General features: G+C 40.6%; 1 protein-coding gene and 2 long non-coding RNA genes across 4 annotated transcripts in view; 2 read left to right on the top strand and 1 right to left on the bottom strand.

The window, feature by feature from the left end:
* anos1b (anosmin 1b) overlaps positions 1–20,122 on the bottom strand; it is an 86,289-nt gene that overhangs the window by 46,144 nt on the left and 20,023 nt on the right. The window contains exon 2 of the mRNA XM_015970958.3: positions 1,845–1,892. Within this exon, the coding sequence (XP_015826444.3) occupies positions 1,845–1,892 (48 nt within the window). The remainder of the gene's footprint in view (positions 1–1,844; positions 1,893–20,122) is intronic.
* LOC139071574 (uncharacterized) lies at positions 16,885–17,387 on the top strand. Its single transcript, XR_011521419.1, has 3 exons — positions 16,885–16,975; positions 17,062–17,103; positions 17,183–17,387. It is a non-coding gene; the product is annotated as an uncharacterized lncRNA (long non-coding RNA).
* On the top strand, positions 17,701–19,249 carry LOC139071573 (uncharacterized). 2 transcript variants are annotated; one of them, XR_011521418.1, is made up of 5 exons: positions 17,701–17,740; positions 17,838–17,940; positions 18,024–18,168; positions 18,582–18,706; positions 19,031–19,249. It is a non-coding gene; the product is annotated as an uncharacterized lncRNA (long non-coding RNA). The 2 variants fall into 2 exon arrangements; XR_011521417.1 differs by lacking the exon at positions 17,701–17,740 and adding an exon at positions 17,741–17,776.

Raw genomic sequence — 20,122 nt, 5'->3', positions numbered from 1 at the left:
ACCCTAATATAAATGCACACACACACACACACACACACACACACACACACACACACACACACACACACACACACACTGAGTGTGTGCTGAACAGCTCTAGCTCTGCCTACATCTACCTTTTTCTTTATTCAGCTGCCATGTGAATTTGTAGCCAAGTTTCAAAAATATAGAACAAGGTAAAATAAGACTCTTTTCATCTGGAATTAAGCTTCTAAATAATTCTGAACCTAGACAGGAAGTCCAGGTAACACATTAATAACAAGTTAGACGGAATATTCCAATATGCAATAGATAATAAATCAGATTTAAAAAGGGTTAGGTATTTTGCTGACATGCAGACAGGGGCTGCCAGCTTTGAATCATGTAAGCAGAGAATGCACTTTAAGTGGCCACTAGAATATTTCACCTTAGCCGGCAGCTTATGTAGTGTGCACACAGTGAGTTTTTGACCCCCGTGAGGCAAAAAATATCAAACCGATTTGATTTTCATCTCAGTGTCTCGTGAGGCAGAGAAATTAGGCACGCACAACGAGGCATCTGCTGAACAAATGGCCTCGAATGACTGTTAGCTCAGCAGTTTGCTCTTGTGTGCGGCAGGCTTTCAGACATCAACTTTGTCAGATTAGTCCTGCTGATGCATCTTACCTGGAAGCCATTATCAGAAAAGACTAGGCACCGATTCTGCCAACATCAGATGCTGCATCACCAGCACGATACTACACTGGGCATTCCAGCAAGCGTTTATATGAATGTAAACAACAGTTGAATGATAAAAAATGTGCATTCCTATTTGTTTGCTTTGTCACTAGGGGTGCACCAATCTGTCAGCCAACAGATCTATGGGCCCCGATCTCGTTTTTTTTTTTTTTTTCCAAGATCGGTGATCGACCAAAAACTGCAATCGGTGCACTCCTAGTTAATGTTTAAGCAAATCATTGCTTTAGAATACTTTTTTGGACAAGTGTGTCAAAAAAGGTACAAAAGTTTTGTTTTCAAAATTAGAAAAATGAAAGTCTAAAGGAACAAATATGATTTTGTAGTTCAAACAGCAATGCTAAATATGTTCTGGGAACATTACCTCATGTACAGTTGAAACTGGTATTGTTTCATGAGTATTCATATTGGTTTTCACAGTAAAAGGATATTGAAACCTTAATCTGCTTTTAGTTAAGACGAAATCGGTATTGGCAAGTCAGGTTTACTCAAGATCGGTGATCAGCCAAAAACTGCAATCAGTGCACCCCTAATTGGAGTCATGCTTTTGTATGGTTGCTTTAATTAAAGGTGGAATATGGAACACGAATGCCAAAGTGACATCTAGTGTGTGCAAGTTGTAGTTGCAGCAATAGAACAAGGTTTCCAGCCATTGGGATACCAGGTTTGCTGCCGAAATGTGAATTTTTTTTATTTGGATCCATCTGTTGTAGGCTTCACCTGAACTCACTCTGATTGTAGATCTGTTATGAATGCTCCTCTTCTGAGAACGATAATGACATCTTCTGGGCTCAGAAGCAGCTGCTTGACCATTTCCCACAGTGCCAACCTCGCTATGCCGAGCGGACAGTTTGGCAACCTGCAATGGCGCCCTCTATTGGCTGGTAGATGTAAACATAAACCCAGTGCCCTGCCCCTCAAAATAAAAATAGCTTTTAAAGCAAATACTGTACCTTCATTCTGCACACATCTAAATGCCCTGTGGAGGTATTATTTTTATAAAACATAGTTTTTTTATTAAACTGTTCCACATTCATCCTTTAACTTGTGAAAAGGAAACAGGTCATTGGTCATTGGTCTGAGGTTGTGGTTATCGCTGATAACATGCAGTAGTTACATATTGTAATTACCTGAGTGCAGCGTCTGTGGTTCTCACACCAAACCAACACTTGGTCACTCTGAAAGAGAAAAAAATAAATGAATATATTTTTAAAGAACACAGAATACATTTCTAGCATTTGATGTATTTTAAAATGAGACTACTAACACGAGAGCAGACTAAAAAATCATAATAATAATTTTACATGAAAGGTCACTGACCAAATTATACGTCCAGGGCAAAATATGTGGTCAAACATACCAACAACCTTTCTATCATTTCTATATTTATACTCTGAAAATGTTTAAAATCAACTGTTTTGTGGCTGCAGATTCAGACAGAGATCACGTCACATTGTGAAATCTTGGTTTATGTGTGTTAAATGGTAAGTGACTCAAAGCTATCAATAAACATGGCTGCCATAACCACCTTGACAGGATGAGACATCATCTCAAAAGCACATGGACAGAAATACCAAGTACAAATTACAACAAACCAATACAACTCTATGAAATGTTCTTACTTTGAAAACAATCACATTTATTACCTATACATTATATACATGTGTATTCATGTCATGCAGAGCATGGTCTGGGCAAAATGGACAAAAACTTATAGGACAAAAGTATTTGGCGGCCACTGGTAGTGTGGCTCATTTGTCCAATGTCCAAACTCATAAACTAATTTTCAGCCGGGCCTAATAAAAATGGGCAAGCTTTTTATTTTATTTTTATTTTTAAAAGGGAAGCCATTTGATTGGGTGGGCTATAGCACACAGTATGTGCCCATGTGTGCAAGTTGTCCCAATTAGTTGTCTCCATGGTGGAGATGAGGTGGAGATGATTATCCATCATGGACAATGACCAGCACCCCCTCCATCACACAGTAGACAGGGGAGCACCTTCTCACACAGGCTGCACCTAGGAAATTTTCTAACCACGCGGACGGTGGACGCGGAAAAACATGGCGGACTGGCAAGAACTAGTATGGCAGAGGTTCGTAAATACAGACATTTGTATGATACAGCTCTCAAAGATCACCGTGATCAACATGTTGTTAATAATTCTTGGAGAGAAATAGCTCGCACTGTCGGAAAAGACGAGGACGCTGTTATAAATGCTGGAATGCCATGTTGTAAACAACAGTAATTTTTACTTCTACTATGGTGTAGTGTTGGATGCATGCCGTAGAGCTCCATGCTGCCCCCTACAGCTTGGGAGAATATTGGCTCACCGCAGAGACAAGCCGCATGAACCATAAACGCTGCAAGTTGTGAATCGCGTTCCATCCGTGAGCCGCATCACCAAGCGGAAAGTAAATGCGTCAAGCATAAACCAAGCTTAACACTAACCAGTTAACCAGTTATTTTAAAAGCCTGTGTAACATGACTAACATGAATACTAAAATCCCAACAACACTCCCACATCTACATTCTCTTTTTCTTTTTTATTCTTTTTGGTAGAACCTGAGTTTTAATGTATCTTTTGAGGATAATGCTTTAAAATGATCACTGAAAACCCAACTTGCTCTTTTTTAACTTCCTATGCTGAGACTGTTGGTCAGTTGTGCATGTTGCTAGACCTGCCATTCTCTCTGAATTGGTATGTCTTAATCAGCACAACCATGATGCCATGATGCAACATCAAAACAACTATTAGAATCCTTTTGTGTGCACATTTGTGTTGGTCTGTTGTCATGTGTGTGAGCCTTCAGATTTATGAGACTCCAGTGAGAGTGTGTGTGTGTGAGCGCTGGATAAGCCGCCTTAACGGCTCTTAAACCCTCTCCTGGGTGAGCTGTATTTAGTCTGAAGCAGGCAAATCTTTTTCCACACCCAAAGATGCATGCTCACACCTTTTTTTCCACAGCCTTTGTTCTTTAGCAAGAATTTGGGATTCATCATCATCATTGTATGATGAGGATTATGAATTTAGAATAGAGTAAATGTGCTTGGGTAAAATGTTAAGGGTTTTATTTTCAAGAAGTCTTTGAATGAACTCTTTCACTCAAGATCCAACATAAAAATTGCATTATTAGCATCATGTGAAGGATAAAAACTGTAGCAACTAATTTCCAGCTTGTGGGTGGGTTAAGGACTTGTACTGAAGTTTAAGAAGGACTTAACTATGAGGCACTTCTAAGAAAGGTCAACCAGTAATGATTAATCTGCGCTCTAAATATAAATTGAGAAAATTAAAGACTTTATATGCAAAAATACATAACTTCTGTGCTCTCTGACGGCAAAACCTAACGGTCTCAGCTATTTTCCTGAAATCGAAGAGTGGTTGTTACCAATGCTATAACTAACCTCTAATTTCAAAATGACATCACTGTAAATGCCACAGACACCTTTGGCTTAAATGGTAATCTGTGCCACTTGTTACAAGAGATAAGACTCAAGCTAGAGCTAAAGCAGCTGAAGAGATAGATGAGAATGCAGTGGAGAATCACAGTTACACCCCTAATGAACAGTGGCCTGATTTATCAAGATTGCTTACGCACAAAACGGGGTCGGAAGACTGCGTGAGCTACTTTCCACGCAAACTTTGGGATTTATGAAAGAAAACTTAGCGGAAAAATGTGTGCAACTTTAAGTTGACTAAGGACCTGGCTTATGCACATTTTGGACATGGAGAGCACCTGCAGTGCTGCTGCTGAGAAGGATAAAATTATGAAATCCTGCAGCATTATCACTTGTACTACTTCGTTTTCACACAGAACAAGAACCCCACATGCACACACACACACACGCGTACACACACATGCGCGCACACTCACACACACAAGCACGCACATACACACACACACAGCCTGAAGCGCAGAATACGGACAGGGGGACAGATTGAGACAGAAAGTCATGCGTCTATGACAGTGTTTGTCCTGTCACTGTCACCCGATAGATCATGCGCCCTGGCTACTTGGACAAGGGAGATCTCTGTTTGGCTGACTGGTTAGCACGCGTGACTTTCACCTGGGAGTCTGGGGATCGAACCCTGATTGGACCTTTTTTTTTATACCTGCCACAGATCTCTCTGAAGAATTCTCAACATTGATGGCTTCAGCAGCGCTGTGCCACTCCGTGGATTTTCTCTTATTTGTTTTGCAACAGCACGTCCTTTCATTTCTCCACCTCACCCACAGGCACCTGAATTTCTGCTTCTGTGAAATTGCGCTTCCTTGATCTGCCTTGCTCTACGGTCGCCATCGTCATTGGCGGAGCGCTGCAACAGCCGGCTTATGTATATGCATGAGATCCACAAGGCACTTTGCATTGACTATTTATGGCAGTAAGTGGGCGTGGTGAGGGTGGGATGTGACTAAAATGCAGCTGAGAAACACTCTCGTTAGTCTCCGATTTATGAAGCGGAGATTGCGTGCAGCTGTGCGTACTCCGTGTTTAATAAGTCACAAACCTTCTTGGCTTCAGTACATTTTTTTGCTGAGCTTAAGTACGGTTTCAGTAACGATTTTACGCAATGTTTGATAAATGAGACCCCTGCACAGTAATCTGTGGGGAAGGATGCAATGGGAGTAAAATTTAAAAAAGACCACAGAAATCTATCCCCCCCCCCCTTTATTTATATTAGAATTGTTTCTCAGTCATTTTGTGATATAAAAGTCAGCTAACTTGGTTGCACTGGATGGTGTCTATTATTTGCAACTTTGAACAGCAGTTTTCTGTGTATTTATTACAGTTTTTTTGTCAGCAGTTAAATGATTCACATTACTTAATAATAGAATGAGTGTTTTATGTTTTACATCTCAGCTGATGCATTTTATTTTTCCCACTTTGATGTTTTTAACAAGTAGAACCTTTAAATGCCCCAATGGTCTTGCCACATATGAACTAAAGTTGATTAATTTGATTTAGATTTTTAAAAGGGAAATTCACCAGCAGCCTCTAGAAGGCAAGTTTGTCAATTTGCCTACAATTTTTTTAGACTCTTCTCAGAAGAGAAACACATCACCAAAGAGAAAGGTTGAGTGGCTGCAACCTAAAACTGAAAAAGACAGAATACAAGTGCCTTGGTACTATGACCCAGTCATGTTTTCATTACAGCATCTCACAGATTTTTCATTAAGATCTCAGAAAAATATGTCAGCTTATGAAATATGTCTCTTTTAAAAGTGCTGTGATGTTGGCAGTGTCATTCGTCACTGTCGTGCTGATCAGGCTGGGTCCATTATTTATCTTCAACCAGCAGAGAGATGGAGGAACAACAGGAAGAAGATCTGAGTTACACAAGCACAGAGATCACGTTCCCTCCTCATTCTTCTAAAGCTACTCAACCATACTATCCTTCTTGGGCCACTCTGCCACTCCCCCTGTCTTTCATTTGGACCCTTTAACTCTGCACATTTCTGTCATCTCTTATAAAAATTACTAGAGAGGACTTTAAAATGATGGTGATGATAAACTGTATAGTCAAAGAACTGAAGACAGTGTAAAAGCCAGTTAAACATCTCCAGATTTTCACAGAGGAGATAGAGCACTGATCGTTTCTCCCCCTGCTGGCCTCACATCCTCATCTTCTGCTTCACACTCTTTCTTTTTGCTTTCTTTGCCATTAAATTCCTCTGGTCTCAGTCACTGTGCATCAGCTCCCGATGCACATTAATGCTCACATATGTATCCTCATTCATCCCAATTACTTTCATGGGACATATCGGCTGTCAGGAACAATTACAGCAGTGTAAACGAGTCTGTCTACCTTATGGCTATGAAACAGTGGTCAGAATGGGAATTTGTAGGATCTCAGTGTGTGTGTGTGTGTGTGTGTGTGGTGACGCAGCTGCACAAGCAAAAAAAGAAGAATCAGAGAAGAAAAGATGGAGAGGATTGGCAGAAGGAAGCTGTAAGAAGAGAAACGAAGTTGGAAATAAGAGACTGCGAGGAAGCACTAAGGAACAGATGGGATGGGGAAAAAATGAATTAATAAACAGGAAAAGGGAGAAGACTTGAAGTAATGGGAACACAAATGCTAGTGTTCAATATTGTTGATATTTAATTTTATTGTTGGATGTTGGCATTTACAAGTGTAACTTCACCTATAACAGAATAATAGGTGTCCTACAACAACTCTTTGAGCCTTTATATAGAATATAAAATTTTGTTGGGGTTCAAAATGCTTAAGAGACCTGATAAATGGTCAAACACAACTCCATTATAAAGCCCTACATTGGAAAGACTGGTTTGCCCCACCCACTAGGCTAGAAAATGAATAATAAATGAGCTGTGTGTTGACTGGCCAGTTTACCCCAATGGCTCTATACTGCCTGAAGCTAAAAACTCTGTGTACAAGTCCAGGCTAGCATTAGCAGTAACTTGGGCTAGCCTTAACTCATTCACTGCCATTAATGACTAAAGTTGTCATTTTAAATCCAACCGTTCACTGCCAATGACGACTAAAGTAGTCATTTGCATTTTTTTACTGTGTGGGCATCGGAACGAGCTCCCGCCCCGTGAGAACAAATATCTCAGTTCTAAAGCCGATCTTCATCCGAATACGTCACATGTCATGTGATCATAAAGCAGAAAATCCCTGTGTTAGGAGATCGTTTTGGGCCGCTGCTGTAAAAAAAGTGAGGCGCGAAACGGAAAAGCTTCTGCCGATCACAATTCAACAACGGATTATGAAAGAATGGATAAAGCTCGAAACGCGCTGATTCTTCCTAATATAAGAGGAGAGTCTCCGCTTTGTTTTGGTTGTTTTGGGGTCGACATCATCCTAGCGCGCAACGTTCTGTGACTCTTAAAAAAAGCAGTAAAAACTGTGAGAAACGCTGGCAGCGAAGGGCTTTACCGATCAGGAAACGGCCGGCAGCGAATGAGTTAATCATAGCATGGGCAAGTGTTTGTAGTAGCCCTGGATAGCATTAGCAGCAACTCAGGCTAGCATTAACAGTATCTCAGCTAGTGTTAGCAGTGACTCGGACATGTGTTGTTCTGCGGTTGGCATTACCGTGACCAATATTTATATTTTGTCGACATTGAAGTAATTTGGGATATACAAATGGAAGGGGGGGCGTGTCTATGCCTATGACATGTTATACCAGCTTTTCACAGAACAATTTCTCCGTGGCCATTACAACATTACTAATCTTCATAGAAAGCAGGTCAGAGACTACACAGGCTTCTGGTATGCTATATTAGACAATCCAGGCTGCCTTTATTCATCAAGAACAACGCAAACATCTTTTTGACATCCAAGTCACCTATAGAATGATAAACCACGTGTAGATTTCTCATGTCCCTAAATTTCTCCCCATATAACAAAAGTCCCTCAGCATAGGACTAAAGTTGTCAAATGTGTTTTTTAACTGGGATTTTCACCTGTGTGTGTCACGTCACGTGATCATACTAGCTCAGTGGCCTAGTGGTAGAGTGTCCGCTTTGGGACTGGGAGATCGGAGATCAAATCCCGGTCGGGTCATACCAAAGGCTTTATCAAAATGGGACCCAATACCTCCTCGCTTGACACTCAGCTTTAAGAGGTTATTGGGGGGTTAAACCGCCAATTAGTTCCCAAGCGTGGCCGTGTCTGCAGCTCACCACTCCCAATGGGGATGGGTCAAATGTAGAGGACAATTTTCACCACGCCAGTGTGTGTAACAACTATGGGACTTTAATCATTAATCAGGAAGCAGACAATATCTCCATGATTTAGGACATCGTTTTGGAGTGCTGCTATGCCTTAAGCGAGGCGCAAACTGTAAAAGCTTCAACAACGGATTGTGAAACAACGGAAAAGGCTGGAAACACGCTGATTCTTCATAATGCAAAAAACTGTAAAAATGTTCTAAAGCACTGTCAGTCAGAGGCTTTCTGTTCAGAAAACTGCTGGCAGTGAATGACTTAACAGTTATTATTAACTATTAAAAAAAATGTATAAAATGTTTTTAGAGTAGCCCTGACCATGTTATGTCAATGCTTTATGATAAAACACGTTGGTTGTGTTACCAATCTTGGTTAGTGATTCTCTGCACATTTTTTACAAAGGATCGTTATTTGTTTTTTGTCAGACTTGTAAAAATCAAATATTTCCAGGTTGGTGAACTACTGTAACCTTTTTTGGAGCAATTTCCTCCGTCTCTCCTTGCTGTAACATCTTGTTTAAGTCTCCTGCTCTGCTAAGATTTGGGAGGGGAGGGCTTTGTGACGGCGCTTGCCTGGGTCGGTGTTTTTGATTGTTGGGAGTAAATACTGACTTTAGTATGAAGCTATGGGCTTTAATGAATAAAAAAAGAAACTTTTTATCAAAGTTTTTATTGATCAGTTTTTTTTCTATTGCACCACATGTTTATCAATAGATATATATAAAGTATATGATGTGATGAATGATTTTTCAATGGGTAAAATGTACAATGATGATACTAAAAACACTGGGTCTTGGGTTTCTTTGTTAGTTCTCAAAACTGCAGGAGAAATCTGTCACAGGAGAGTCATCAGAAACAGAGCGGACCGGTTGAGTAAGGAGCACTTGCACTAAAGGACTTCCATATGTCTCTGATGGCTGCCGAGTCGACAGCAATCATTCGTTAAGAAAAACAACCTGATATTAGCCAACGACATAAACAACCACACACACACACACTCAAGAGTAATGTGCACACACACAGCTCCACGTAACCTTCTGTATTTAAAAGAGAAATAGATATAATTCACACTTCTTGCAGGTGCAGTGATAAAAGCGTGTGTGCACAGGAGTGTGTTGTGGTCAGTGTTTGTAGTGAGGTGCAGTAGAAAGTCTATTTAACACGATGCATTACTTCTGCTAATCATACCCAGATGACCAGGAGCGCACATACAGTGTGTGTGTGTGTGTGTGTGTGTGTGTTCTTGTACATACTACATATTGAGGAACACTTTGATCCTTTTCCCTACAATGTCAGGACATTTTTCAAAGTGAGGACATTTTTTTGGGTCCTCACTTCTTTTAGAAGCTTACCAGAAGCTTACTATACCAGTAAGAGGAATGGTGTAAATTAAGTTTTAGTTAAGGTTAGGGTTAGGAATAGATCAGCACTGGTTAGGGTTAGGGTTAGGGTTAGGCATAGTGGAATCACAAAAATGAATTGAAGTCAATGGAGGGTCCCCACTATGATAGAAAGACAGATGTGTGTGTGTGTGTGTGTGTGTGTGTGTGTGTGTGTGTGTGTGTGTGTGTGTGTGTGTGTGTGTGTGTGTGTGTGTGTGTGTGTGTGTGTGTGTGTGTGTGTCAGGTTGTGACTAACCTCCACTTAACATAATGTAACGTCTTTTCCCAAAAATACCACATTTAGGAGAGGATATTCTAGTCAGAAGCCCACTAATTGGTTTATATGAGCATTTCCTTACTGTGTTAGTGCTATGATAGTTTTGTGGCGCTCCACATCCTATGAATAACAAATGTCACAGCGAGTAAACAATCCTGAAAAGCCTAAGCCTCCTCACACCATTACTGCTGCATCTGGCTTTCTGCCTGAAACACTCTCTGTGGTTAAAAATTAGCAGCCTATTAGGCAAGTTTTACAGTTTTGCGTAAAATGAAATGTTTTTTCATTAATGCTTAAAGGCAACATGTTTGTTTGCCACAATATGTTACTTTGCAGCTGACAATCTGGAATGGCACAGGCTTAACGCAAGTTAGGCAGTCTGCAAATACAGAAAATTAGCTGCCTACTGACAAGAGGCCCCTAAAAATCAAAGACACAAATACCAAATATCTTATTTTCATTCATTACTTTTATACAACGTTAGCCAAGTTGTTTGATTAGTTGTTTATTTATTTATTTATTTGTTTTGCTGCTTAGCCAGATAAAAAAAAAGTGTGTTCCTATTAGAGAAAGCAGTCAAACAAAAGTCATAAAACAAATGCACAGCCCAGCCAAAAAAAATGGGTCACACACTCTTAAATTTAATTGAACCACCTTCAGTTTTGATTACTGTGTGCATTCACTGTGGCACTTTTTTCATAATCTTCTGCAATGTCACAATTTTTATTTCCATCCAGTGTTGCATCAATGTTTCACTAAGATCTTGCATTGATGATGGTAGAGTCTGATCGCTACACAAAGCATTCTCCAGCACATCTCAAAAATTCTCAATGGGCTTAAGGTCTGGACTCTGTGGTGGCCAATCCATGTGTGAAAATTATGTCTCATGCTCCCTGAACCACTCTTTCACTATTAGAGCCCGATGAATCCTGGCATTGTCATGTTGGAATATGCCTGTGCCATCAGGGAAGATGGAATTACCTGGTTATTCAGTATTTTCAGGTAGTCAGCTGACCTCATTCTGGGAGTCTGAACCTAGACCTGACCATCTGCACCAACCATAGCACTGCCCCAACAGGCTTGTACAATATGGGTGCATCACTTCATCTGCCTCTCTTCTTACCCTGATGCACCCATCACTATGGGACAGGGTCCATCTGGACTCATCAAACCACATGACCTTCTGCTCCAGAGTCAAATCTTTATGCTCCCTAGCAAATAGAAGATTTATTTCTGGTTTACCTCACTGATTAGTGGTTTTCTTTTACAGCTACACAGCTTTTCATTCCCAATCCCTTGAGTTCCCTTCGCATTGCGCGTGTGGAAATGGTCTAACTTCCACGATTAAACATAGCCCTGAGTTCTACTGTTGTTTTTTTTTTTTGTTTGATTTGACCAAAAGTTTAAGTGACCGCGTAACACAATCATTCATGGTTTTTTTCCACCCACATTTCTTCCTCAAAGACAATGGGGTCCCCACTTTCCTTACTGTTTTTAATAATGCATTGGACAGTTATTAACCCAATTTTAGTAGTTTTTGCAATCTCCTTTGATGTTTAGGGCAGCAGTAGCTCAAGAAGTACAGTGGGTTGTCCAGTAATCTGAAGGTTGCAGGTTCAATCCTGGCTCCCAGCAGAGATTTCTGCTGTTGTGTCCTTGGCCAAGACACTTAACCAACCTTAACCCACCTGCTAGTGTTGGTGGCGCTCGCGCTCGGAAGCCTCACCTCTGTCAGTGTGTCCCAGGGCAGCAGTGACTACGATGTAGCTCATCACCATCAGTGTGTGAATGTGTGTATGAATGGATGAATGATACACTGTAGTGTAAAGCACTTTGGAGTCATCTGACTCTAAAAGGCGCCATGGGTGTGGGTCATTTATCATGTTTTCTTTGCTTGATGCATGCCGATGATCTGACCCTTCTCAAACAGACTAACATCTTTTACACGACCAGGAAAGGTGTCTTTTAACATGGTTGTTTTTACTGATGGTGTGTATTTTCCCTGGCAATAGGTAGGGATGCTCTGATCAGGTTTTTTGCTGCCGATCACGATACCGATTTCCAAGAGTGCAGAATACCGATACCGATCACATGGATTGGCCATAGATTTTCTATGAAGTCATAATGAGTTCAACAGGCTACATGAACTGGGAATAAAGGAACAATAAAATCACTTTAAATGGCCTGTATTGATTTAGAAAAATATTTTTTTATTTTTTTAAAGAGAAAAAAAAGACTTGCAGCACAATTAGTTTGTTTGTTTTTCAATCAATCAATCAAAGATACTTTATTAATCCAAGAGGGAAATTAGAGTTTCAGTACACACAATTCAGAGATCAGACATACATGGGCAAGACACATGACAAGAATTGGTGACTGTGGTCATTCGCAACCCTGAGTCGCGCTACCTTAATAGATATAAAAGGCTTACATTAGGATTGGTTCAGGTGGAGGGAAAAAAGGCACTTCAGAGTTACCCTCCCACCAGGAGGGCAGCTTTGCTCAGCAAAAAAACACCTCAGACAGATATGCAACAGACTTCAGACATTACACAACATAAGTGTCCACTAGGAGGGGTGGTGGGTTGGGAATATCCCCATTTCAGTTCCTGCAGCCACGATGAAGCAGCGCATGTCACCTCAGTGTGGATGGGGGGAGGAGCCTTGAGGGTTGGAGGGTTGCAGTGACCCTGGAACATTTCAGCGGCCTTCCCGCTGTCATGCCTAGGCTGGGAAAGGAGACAGAGTTGAGTTGCCATAGCGACGGCACATTCCACATATCTTCTGAGGGGGGAGTTTTCGTTGTAGCTTTGCAGGCTCAAGGACGCCAGATTCCGATTAGAAATTGTTTTTGGTCCAGACAGAGATAATTTCCTCTCTGTCTTAGTTTGTTGGTCCTCAACCTCTCAAAATCCCAATAATGGACGTTAATCTATCCCAATCCATGCTGATTCGTCCACTTTCTCCTTGCTGGCATCCATCTTTTGTGCCAAAGAATGAATCTCCGCCAAAGTCCCAAGCTTACGATTCATCTTGACAATTATTTGAGTCTGTGAATTCACAGCGAAGTGCAAACCATCTCTGAGCTCCGCGATCAGGCCAATATTCCTCAGCAGCTCGTTAATTTTCCGGTAAGCCAGGTAGCCTCCAAGGCCAATGAGCAGGAAACCTCACACCAACACCACGAATATCCACACATCTTCGGAGTCTTCCACAGACAGCTGAGAAAGGCAAATCAAGTTCCACTGTTTCCAGGAGTCCATGATGTGTCCAACTGGGTGGCTCCCGGCAGGACATCCAGGAGACCCTCCTCCCGTTCTCATCGTTGAAAAAATTTTACCAATCGCGTTGAGAGACCAGCTGATGAGATCCATTTAAGTGAATTTCAGTTTCCAGAGAAATGCAGAAGCAGCCGTGCACCCAGCACACACAGACAGACAAAGGCCTTGAGGATAAGATAAGACCACAACTTCTAAGCCTCCTGCTCACAATCCAAGGTTTAGAGCTGAAAATGTCTCTCGGATGAGAGGTAATAACCAGAAAAGTCCAGATGTTTTCAATTAAATCTCTTAAGATGATCATGTCCAGGATGACTGAGAATATACACCTACATGCTGAAACATGAAGCATCACAATGATTCATTCAAAAAGAAAACTGAAACACTTAAATGTAGCTGCTATCGGTAACAAACAGATTTATAACATTAAAAGCTCTAAACACTCTAAATAGTGCAGGAAAGCAAAAAATCTCACAAATGTGTGCATTGTGAGATTTATTATCATTAACATTATTATTATTAATGATATTTCTTTATTTTAACAGTTTTAAGGGGTAATTATACGAGAGTAATGTCATGTGTTAGTTTTATTTAGAAGGGCAGTTCAGTAAGTGGAAAGGGTTGTAACCCTCTCTCCAAGCAGTTTGTTTATTCATAGTCTTATTAAGTCTGCTGTGTTGACACATTTTAAGGAGCTTTTGCATCACTCTCACCGACGGAGTAAAAACAACACTTTTGCAGCTGCGCGCATGTGGGTAAGGGAGGCGTGATGCTGCAGCTACACACAGGTTCTCTGTCGGCTGCAGTTAACGATCGGCTGGTATGATCGGCTCTAAAAGGAGTAGATCGGAAATCAGTCAGCACGTGTTATTTACGGAAGTCGGCCGATTTAGATTTTTTTCCTACCAACTACGCCTTTTCCGGGATCCACTGATTTCCCCTTTTCCTTTCCTTACATTTTTAATCACGTTTAGTTTTTCTCATTTTAACCATATTTTTAATCTCATTTTTAATCTTTTTTATCTTTTGAATGTTTTTGTTCTTGTGAAGCACCTCGTGATTTTTATCTTTAGAGGTGCTATATAAAAGATCATTTTATTTCTTTCTTTTATGCAATAGGACGCTCGTACCTATTTGCTTAGTTAAATCCAGGAGGTGACTTATTTTTTTGGCCAGGAAGTGTATAATGCCCTACAATACTTGACCCATGTTGAAAGAAAATACTCAGATATTGAGAAATAGTTAAAAGAAAATATTTAAACCTTTACTTCTGATGAGATTTTTTTAAAATTTTATTTAAAATCTAAATCTGACCACAAAAAATATATATATATATATATTTTTTTAAATAAAATGCAGCCCTTTCATTGTTTCTGTTTTATTCGCAAAGGAAAGCAGACCATTTTTAAAAATATCGGCAAATTAGAACCCCTTAGAGCAAAGAAACCAATAATAGAGCTGGCAGGAAAACAATTGCAATGATAAATTGTCTCCCTCGGTAGACTGGGGTTAAAGCAACACACTGAAAGAAACATTCAGAGTGAAAAATGACATGACTCTACAGAACAGGCCATTTCACTGTGCTGTTCACTCCCTCATCTCAGTACCGATCCTGTGCATGTGTGTGGATTCATCAACTTCTATTTCATTTGCACTGTGTCACACCAGTAATGACTGCATGACAGACAGCAACATAAGTAATACGGGAAGGCCAATATAGTTTTTATTCTTACTCTCCATCTTTCATTCTGTATCTAAATGAACAAAGACAGACCTCCAGCTGTGATTTTCACCTGGTTTCAGGTGAGTCATTTCTACACCTCTGTGGTTTTACTGATCAATGACTGCAGGGGACTTTGGTGAATGCCACACTTTTGTCTTCTGCCATCACTCACCTCCATGCCGGTCTCCCTGCTTACCTGTCTGTCCACTGATGTGGTCTCTGAATCCTTTTGCCAGCTTGTCTGTTCTCAAGTACATCTGTCACACTTGTCAGTCTATGGTGTCAGGTTTCCGCCAAAACCCGTGCAAGCGTAGCCAAAACCCGTGCACGCGTATTGTGCACATCGCGCGTGCGAACGGGACTCGCGCGTGGAGGTTAGAACCTCATGAGTGAAAATATACATGGCGAGGAGGTCATTTGTACACTGAGAGGGAGCAAACTGTGTCTGTGAGCGCACAAGGATGTGCACAAGTGACAAACCTGCGTGCGCTCGTTGGCCAACGAGCACACGGCAGAGGAAAACATGCGCGCGGCAGCCTCACTGCGCGCTCGGTGCGGCAGCCTCACTGCACGTGTGGCAGCCTTTCTGCGTGCTCGGTTTCCGATTCTGCTCGCTCGGCTGTTGGGAGTTTTGGCACTCTGGAGGCGTGGAAGAATTAAAGTGCCAGAAACTGAGCAGTTGAACTTTCAATTTGAGAGCAGAATTTCATATCAAGAGACCATCTTTTTAATTTCAGAATACTATTTTATATTATTGCTCTCAAAACTTGTAATGCTTGCGCTCAAAATGTCTGCTCTCTTTCAAATTCACTCTGTTCTCCTTCAAATCTTTGTTTTTGCGCTCAGATTTAACCTTCTTACACTGGTATTGTCTTCTCATGTGACAACTTTTTCTCTACACGGATCAAAACTCCTCCCACAAGTCTGTCCCCTGCTCTCACGGATCTTGTCTGCTCTCGCTCAAAACTTAGAAGTACAATCTCCTAGCAACCGCTCAGCCAATAGAAAGACTTGTGGGACTGGGCGGGAACAAACCTCTTTGGGGTGCGCTCGTTTTGCGCTCTGTGGATTTTCCTGTGTGGCTGCCGCATCTGCGCACTAACAGCCTGGCTAATACCCGCTCTGATCTGGAGCGAGAGTTTCACCTGCACCAGCAAAATGGACCAGAACCAACAAGACGCTCAAGTAAGTTATTTTTCAAGGCTACTAGCTGCAGTTTATTCCATAAAATTGTTTTGTTATGCTACTTTTTACGACTCCTCACATTTAATATTGCAACAGGGGCACATAGCTAGGTGGATTAGGGTCCTACATGGAATAAAATGTCCGGTGTTTTATCCAGGAACTGGGGATCGAGTTATGAGGGGCTAGATATGTGTCAGGGAAAGATCCAAAAATGTTTTCTAGTGCCGTATTCCCCAGAGTTGGATAAGTGAATGAAAAAGGATTGTTTTAACCAGCGCAGTAATTCTTATCTGCCAGCAGTCTGTCTGCTTTAGATGAGAATAAACCATGTAACTTAATGGGAGGTAGTAGCATTTTGTGTGCAAAACTGTAAAATTACTAAATTATGATACCAGCTATTCCTGTTGAGCTCAATAAACATGTTGACTGCAAATGAAAAGTAAGAAGTAACACATTTGCAGGAGCCAATTTAGACAGTAGACAAATTTTCACTTAGGGTGGAATATCCCTTTAAATCAAACTTCAAACATGCACGTTAGCAATATACAGAATATTTTAATTACATTTCATGTTAATCATTATTGTTTACTTAACAATGATTGTTGGTCACTGATTTAAAAAAATGTCTTTAATAGGTTTCCTGTCCATTGTGTGATAAGAATTTACTCAGGAGTCTATACAACTGCATGCCAGCTTTTGTGGTGAAGGAGGAAGAGGACAGGTGCATGTTTTTACCCATGCACGTTGTACACAATATGTTATGAGAGTTTAATCTTTTTTTTTTTGTTTGTTTCCACATCTGAACAGCATCATACTGGATGTGGATGACTCTTCCAAGCACTTAATCTGGTTAGAATTTTTACAAACATTTGTGTTAATGTGTAGGTTTTAAAATAAATAATAATAAACACAATGTTGTTGTCAATAGCTTATCAGACATCCTGAAGTTCCTACAAGAAAGAGTTGACAACACTAAAACCTTTAACATAATGTGACAAGGGACGACCTTTACCAGAAAGGTCTGAAACAGCGGGCCAGACAGAAGCAGGCTTCCCCCAAAAACCAGCTAATTGTTTCCTTTATTGGAGAACACGACATTGATGAAGGAGCACTACGCCGAGAGTTCCTAACTGGTATGTATTCCTTGCTAATGTCAACATACCAACTTTGAATATAGTTGAAAATGGCAAACTGTCATTTCTTTTTTCCCAATAGAAATGATGCGAGGCCTTGAGTTGAACTTATTTGGAGTTTCATGCAAAGGCAAAACCCCAAATATAGTATCTCTTACTACCAGGAAAACAGATACAGGTATGTACAGTATGATGCTGCTCTGCAGTGTAACTTGGCTTGTTTTGTGTTCAGGATCTGTGGGGAGATCATTGCCACCAGCTTGGTTCAAGCAGGACCAGCACCGAATTTCTTTTCTACTTGGTCTTACCGTTTCTTGCGTCATGGACAAATAACAAATGAAGATGTGCCAGAGGTAACTGATACGGCAATCCAGAACCTGATTCAGGAGGTAAATTAAACAGAATAATTTATTTTCTGTAAATTGTACTAACAAGTGTTTCTGATTGAAGGTCGAACGTGCCGAAGAAGACGCACTGACAGACCTTTCTGATGCCATTGTAGCATGTGGCTACACTGGTCAATTCACAGCAATTGCAAAAGGGCCATCATTGAGTAGGCTATGTTAATGTAGCATTAAACAAGTCATGCAATTTTTGAAAATTGAGTTATTACAAGTTCATTATTCTTTTTACTAGGGCCATCAGTTTGCATTCGGTGATGAGACTCATACCGATGCTAAGTCAGCTTAGAGAAGGACTGGCCATCTAGGGTTTGGATGAGCTGTTGCCACAACACCACCAGGCACTTCAGCCCCTCTTTCTTCCTGGGAACCTTAAACAGGTAAGTACAAATTCTTTAGGCCTCTGCAAAAAAAATATGTCCATTACAAAAACATATAGGAAATGCAGAGAAGCTGAAGCTGTTTTTGTTCCATCAACAGTTCTAATCGATTCTTATAAAAATACTAAGAATCAAATCGATTCACAAGTACAATAATCTGTTTGTTTAACAATGTTTGCCCCAATTTATTTTTTACAGCTATCATTTTTTTTACTGACAGCAATTTTAAGTTTTCTTTAAGGAAGCTATCAGATGTATTTTTTATTCTAATATCATGGCAATGAAGTTTTACATATTTTTAGTGGTATACATCTTCATTTTCTTATATTAATTTAGCTCTGCAGGATAAGCAGAAGCAGCCCTAACAGTTTTATCTTTTTAATTCACAGTATTTTTAAAAACGTCTTTTGTAGGTGGATGCAGACTTCGTTGTGGAGGCACTGGCTCCTCAGTACAGTGACAATGGATCAGTAAGACACAAAGGAAGTGGACATGATCAACTTTTTGCAGGACCTCTTGCAAAACCTGGAAGAAGGAGGTAGCCACAGAACCATGCAGGATTATTCCACTTTTACTGCTCATAATGCTTAGCTCTTTTTAAAATTGTTATGTTCAGTGCCTTGGGCTCCTGCAAAGGCAGTGGAAGGTGTTACATAAATAAAAATTGATTGATTGAGAAAATTTTGAAGTGTCAGAGAGACCATTGTGTTTCACTCAATCCCCCATCAAATAAAAAAAATTTAAAAATAAATTATAAATATATTTGTTTTGAAACTGATTTAGCCATTACACCTTAATTACAGAGAGGTAATCAGTACCTCAATCATGTTAGTGACACACTGATTTTTTTTTCACCCTTCAGGAACAGATGACCAAGATGGGAGCCCATCAGATGGCTGTGGAGCAAAGCAGTTGTCAGTGCAAGGATTTTTTTCAGTGGGTTTCAGGCCAGGCACATTTGCCACTAACAGACACAGAAAGAGAATTTTACAAGATAACTAAATGTTGATCACGACAGTACCACCCGGTATGGACCACACTTAATCACCTTACCTACATGGCACGTTACTACATACACTGACTTTGAAAGTCAGCTTACTCAGGCAGTCTGTGATAGATTTGATTTTAGCAGACATTAAGTGAAAACAAGATGGCCACTGTTCTGGGTTCAGGTTACTGTATAATGGTTCAAATTTAACTTTGAATCCAAAAAGACACATGGTTTTGTTAAATAATGTAATGTTTTGGAGCTAGAAAGCGACATTGTTACATGAATCCATAAAGTTAGGCTTATTGCCATTTCAAATACATGTTATGTATTTCTTTTGTAACATTAATAAAAGCACTGGAACTGATCTCTTGATTTTTTATTTCAAGTACACATTAATCTGACAAAGCAGCATTAACATATTCTCTGCACAATAGATAAAAGTTCCTTAGTGTTTGAACGCTCCCAATTTTGTGCCAGTAGCAACTGCAGTTCAGCATCTTAGGTGTGTTCTTGCTGTGTCTTTCTAAATCCATGCTTTCGTTCTTTTTTAAACACAGAAACAGTTTTGTTTACCTGTTAGTAGCTACAGTTTCGCCGACGGCTGCCGGCTTCTTCAGGCTGACGCTGTTGGTGGCGCGTCACTTCCTTCTCCGTTTATCTGCGGGCAGCAGAGACAACTGCCCGCAGATAAACGGAGAAGGAAGTGACGCGCCACCAACAGCGTCAGCCTGAAGAAGCCGGCAGCCGTCGGCGAAACTGTAGCTACTAACAGGTAAACAAAACTGTTTCTGTGTTTAAAAAAGAACGAAAGCATGGATGCAGTTCAGCATGCTGCTCTTCAGTGAGGGGACTGTCGAACTCCGGGACCACAGCAGCACCGTCCACATCTGGGCTGTACTCTGCAGCAACATCCCAGTCGATGTCTGGCTCTTGGAAATCCTGACATTACAACAAGAGAACAAT

This window comes from Nothobranchius furzeri, chromosome 8 (genome assembly GCF_043380555.1).
Source record: "Nothobranchius furzeri strain GRZ-AD chromosome 8, NfurGRZ-RIMD1, whole genome shotgun sequence".
NCBI classification, from domain to species: domain Eukaryota; kingdom Metazoa; phylum Chordata; class Actinopteri; order Cyprinodontiformes; family Nothobranchiidae; genus Nothobranchius; species Nothobranchius furzeri.
Note: the sequence above shows the minus strand (reverse complement) of the source record. Positions and strands in the feature narration are given on the sequence as shown.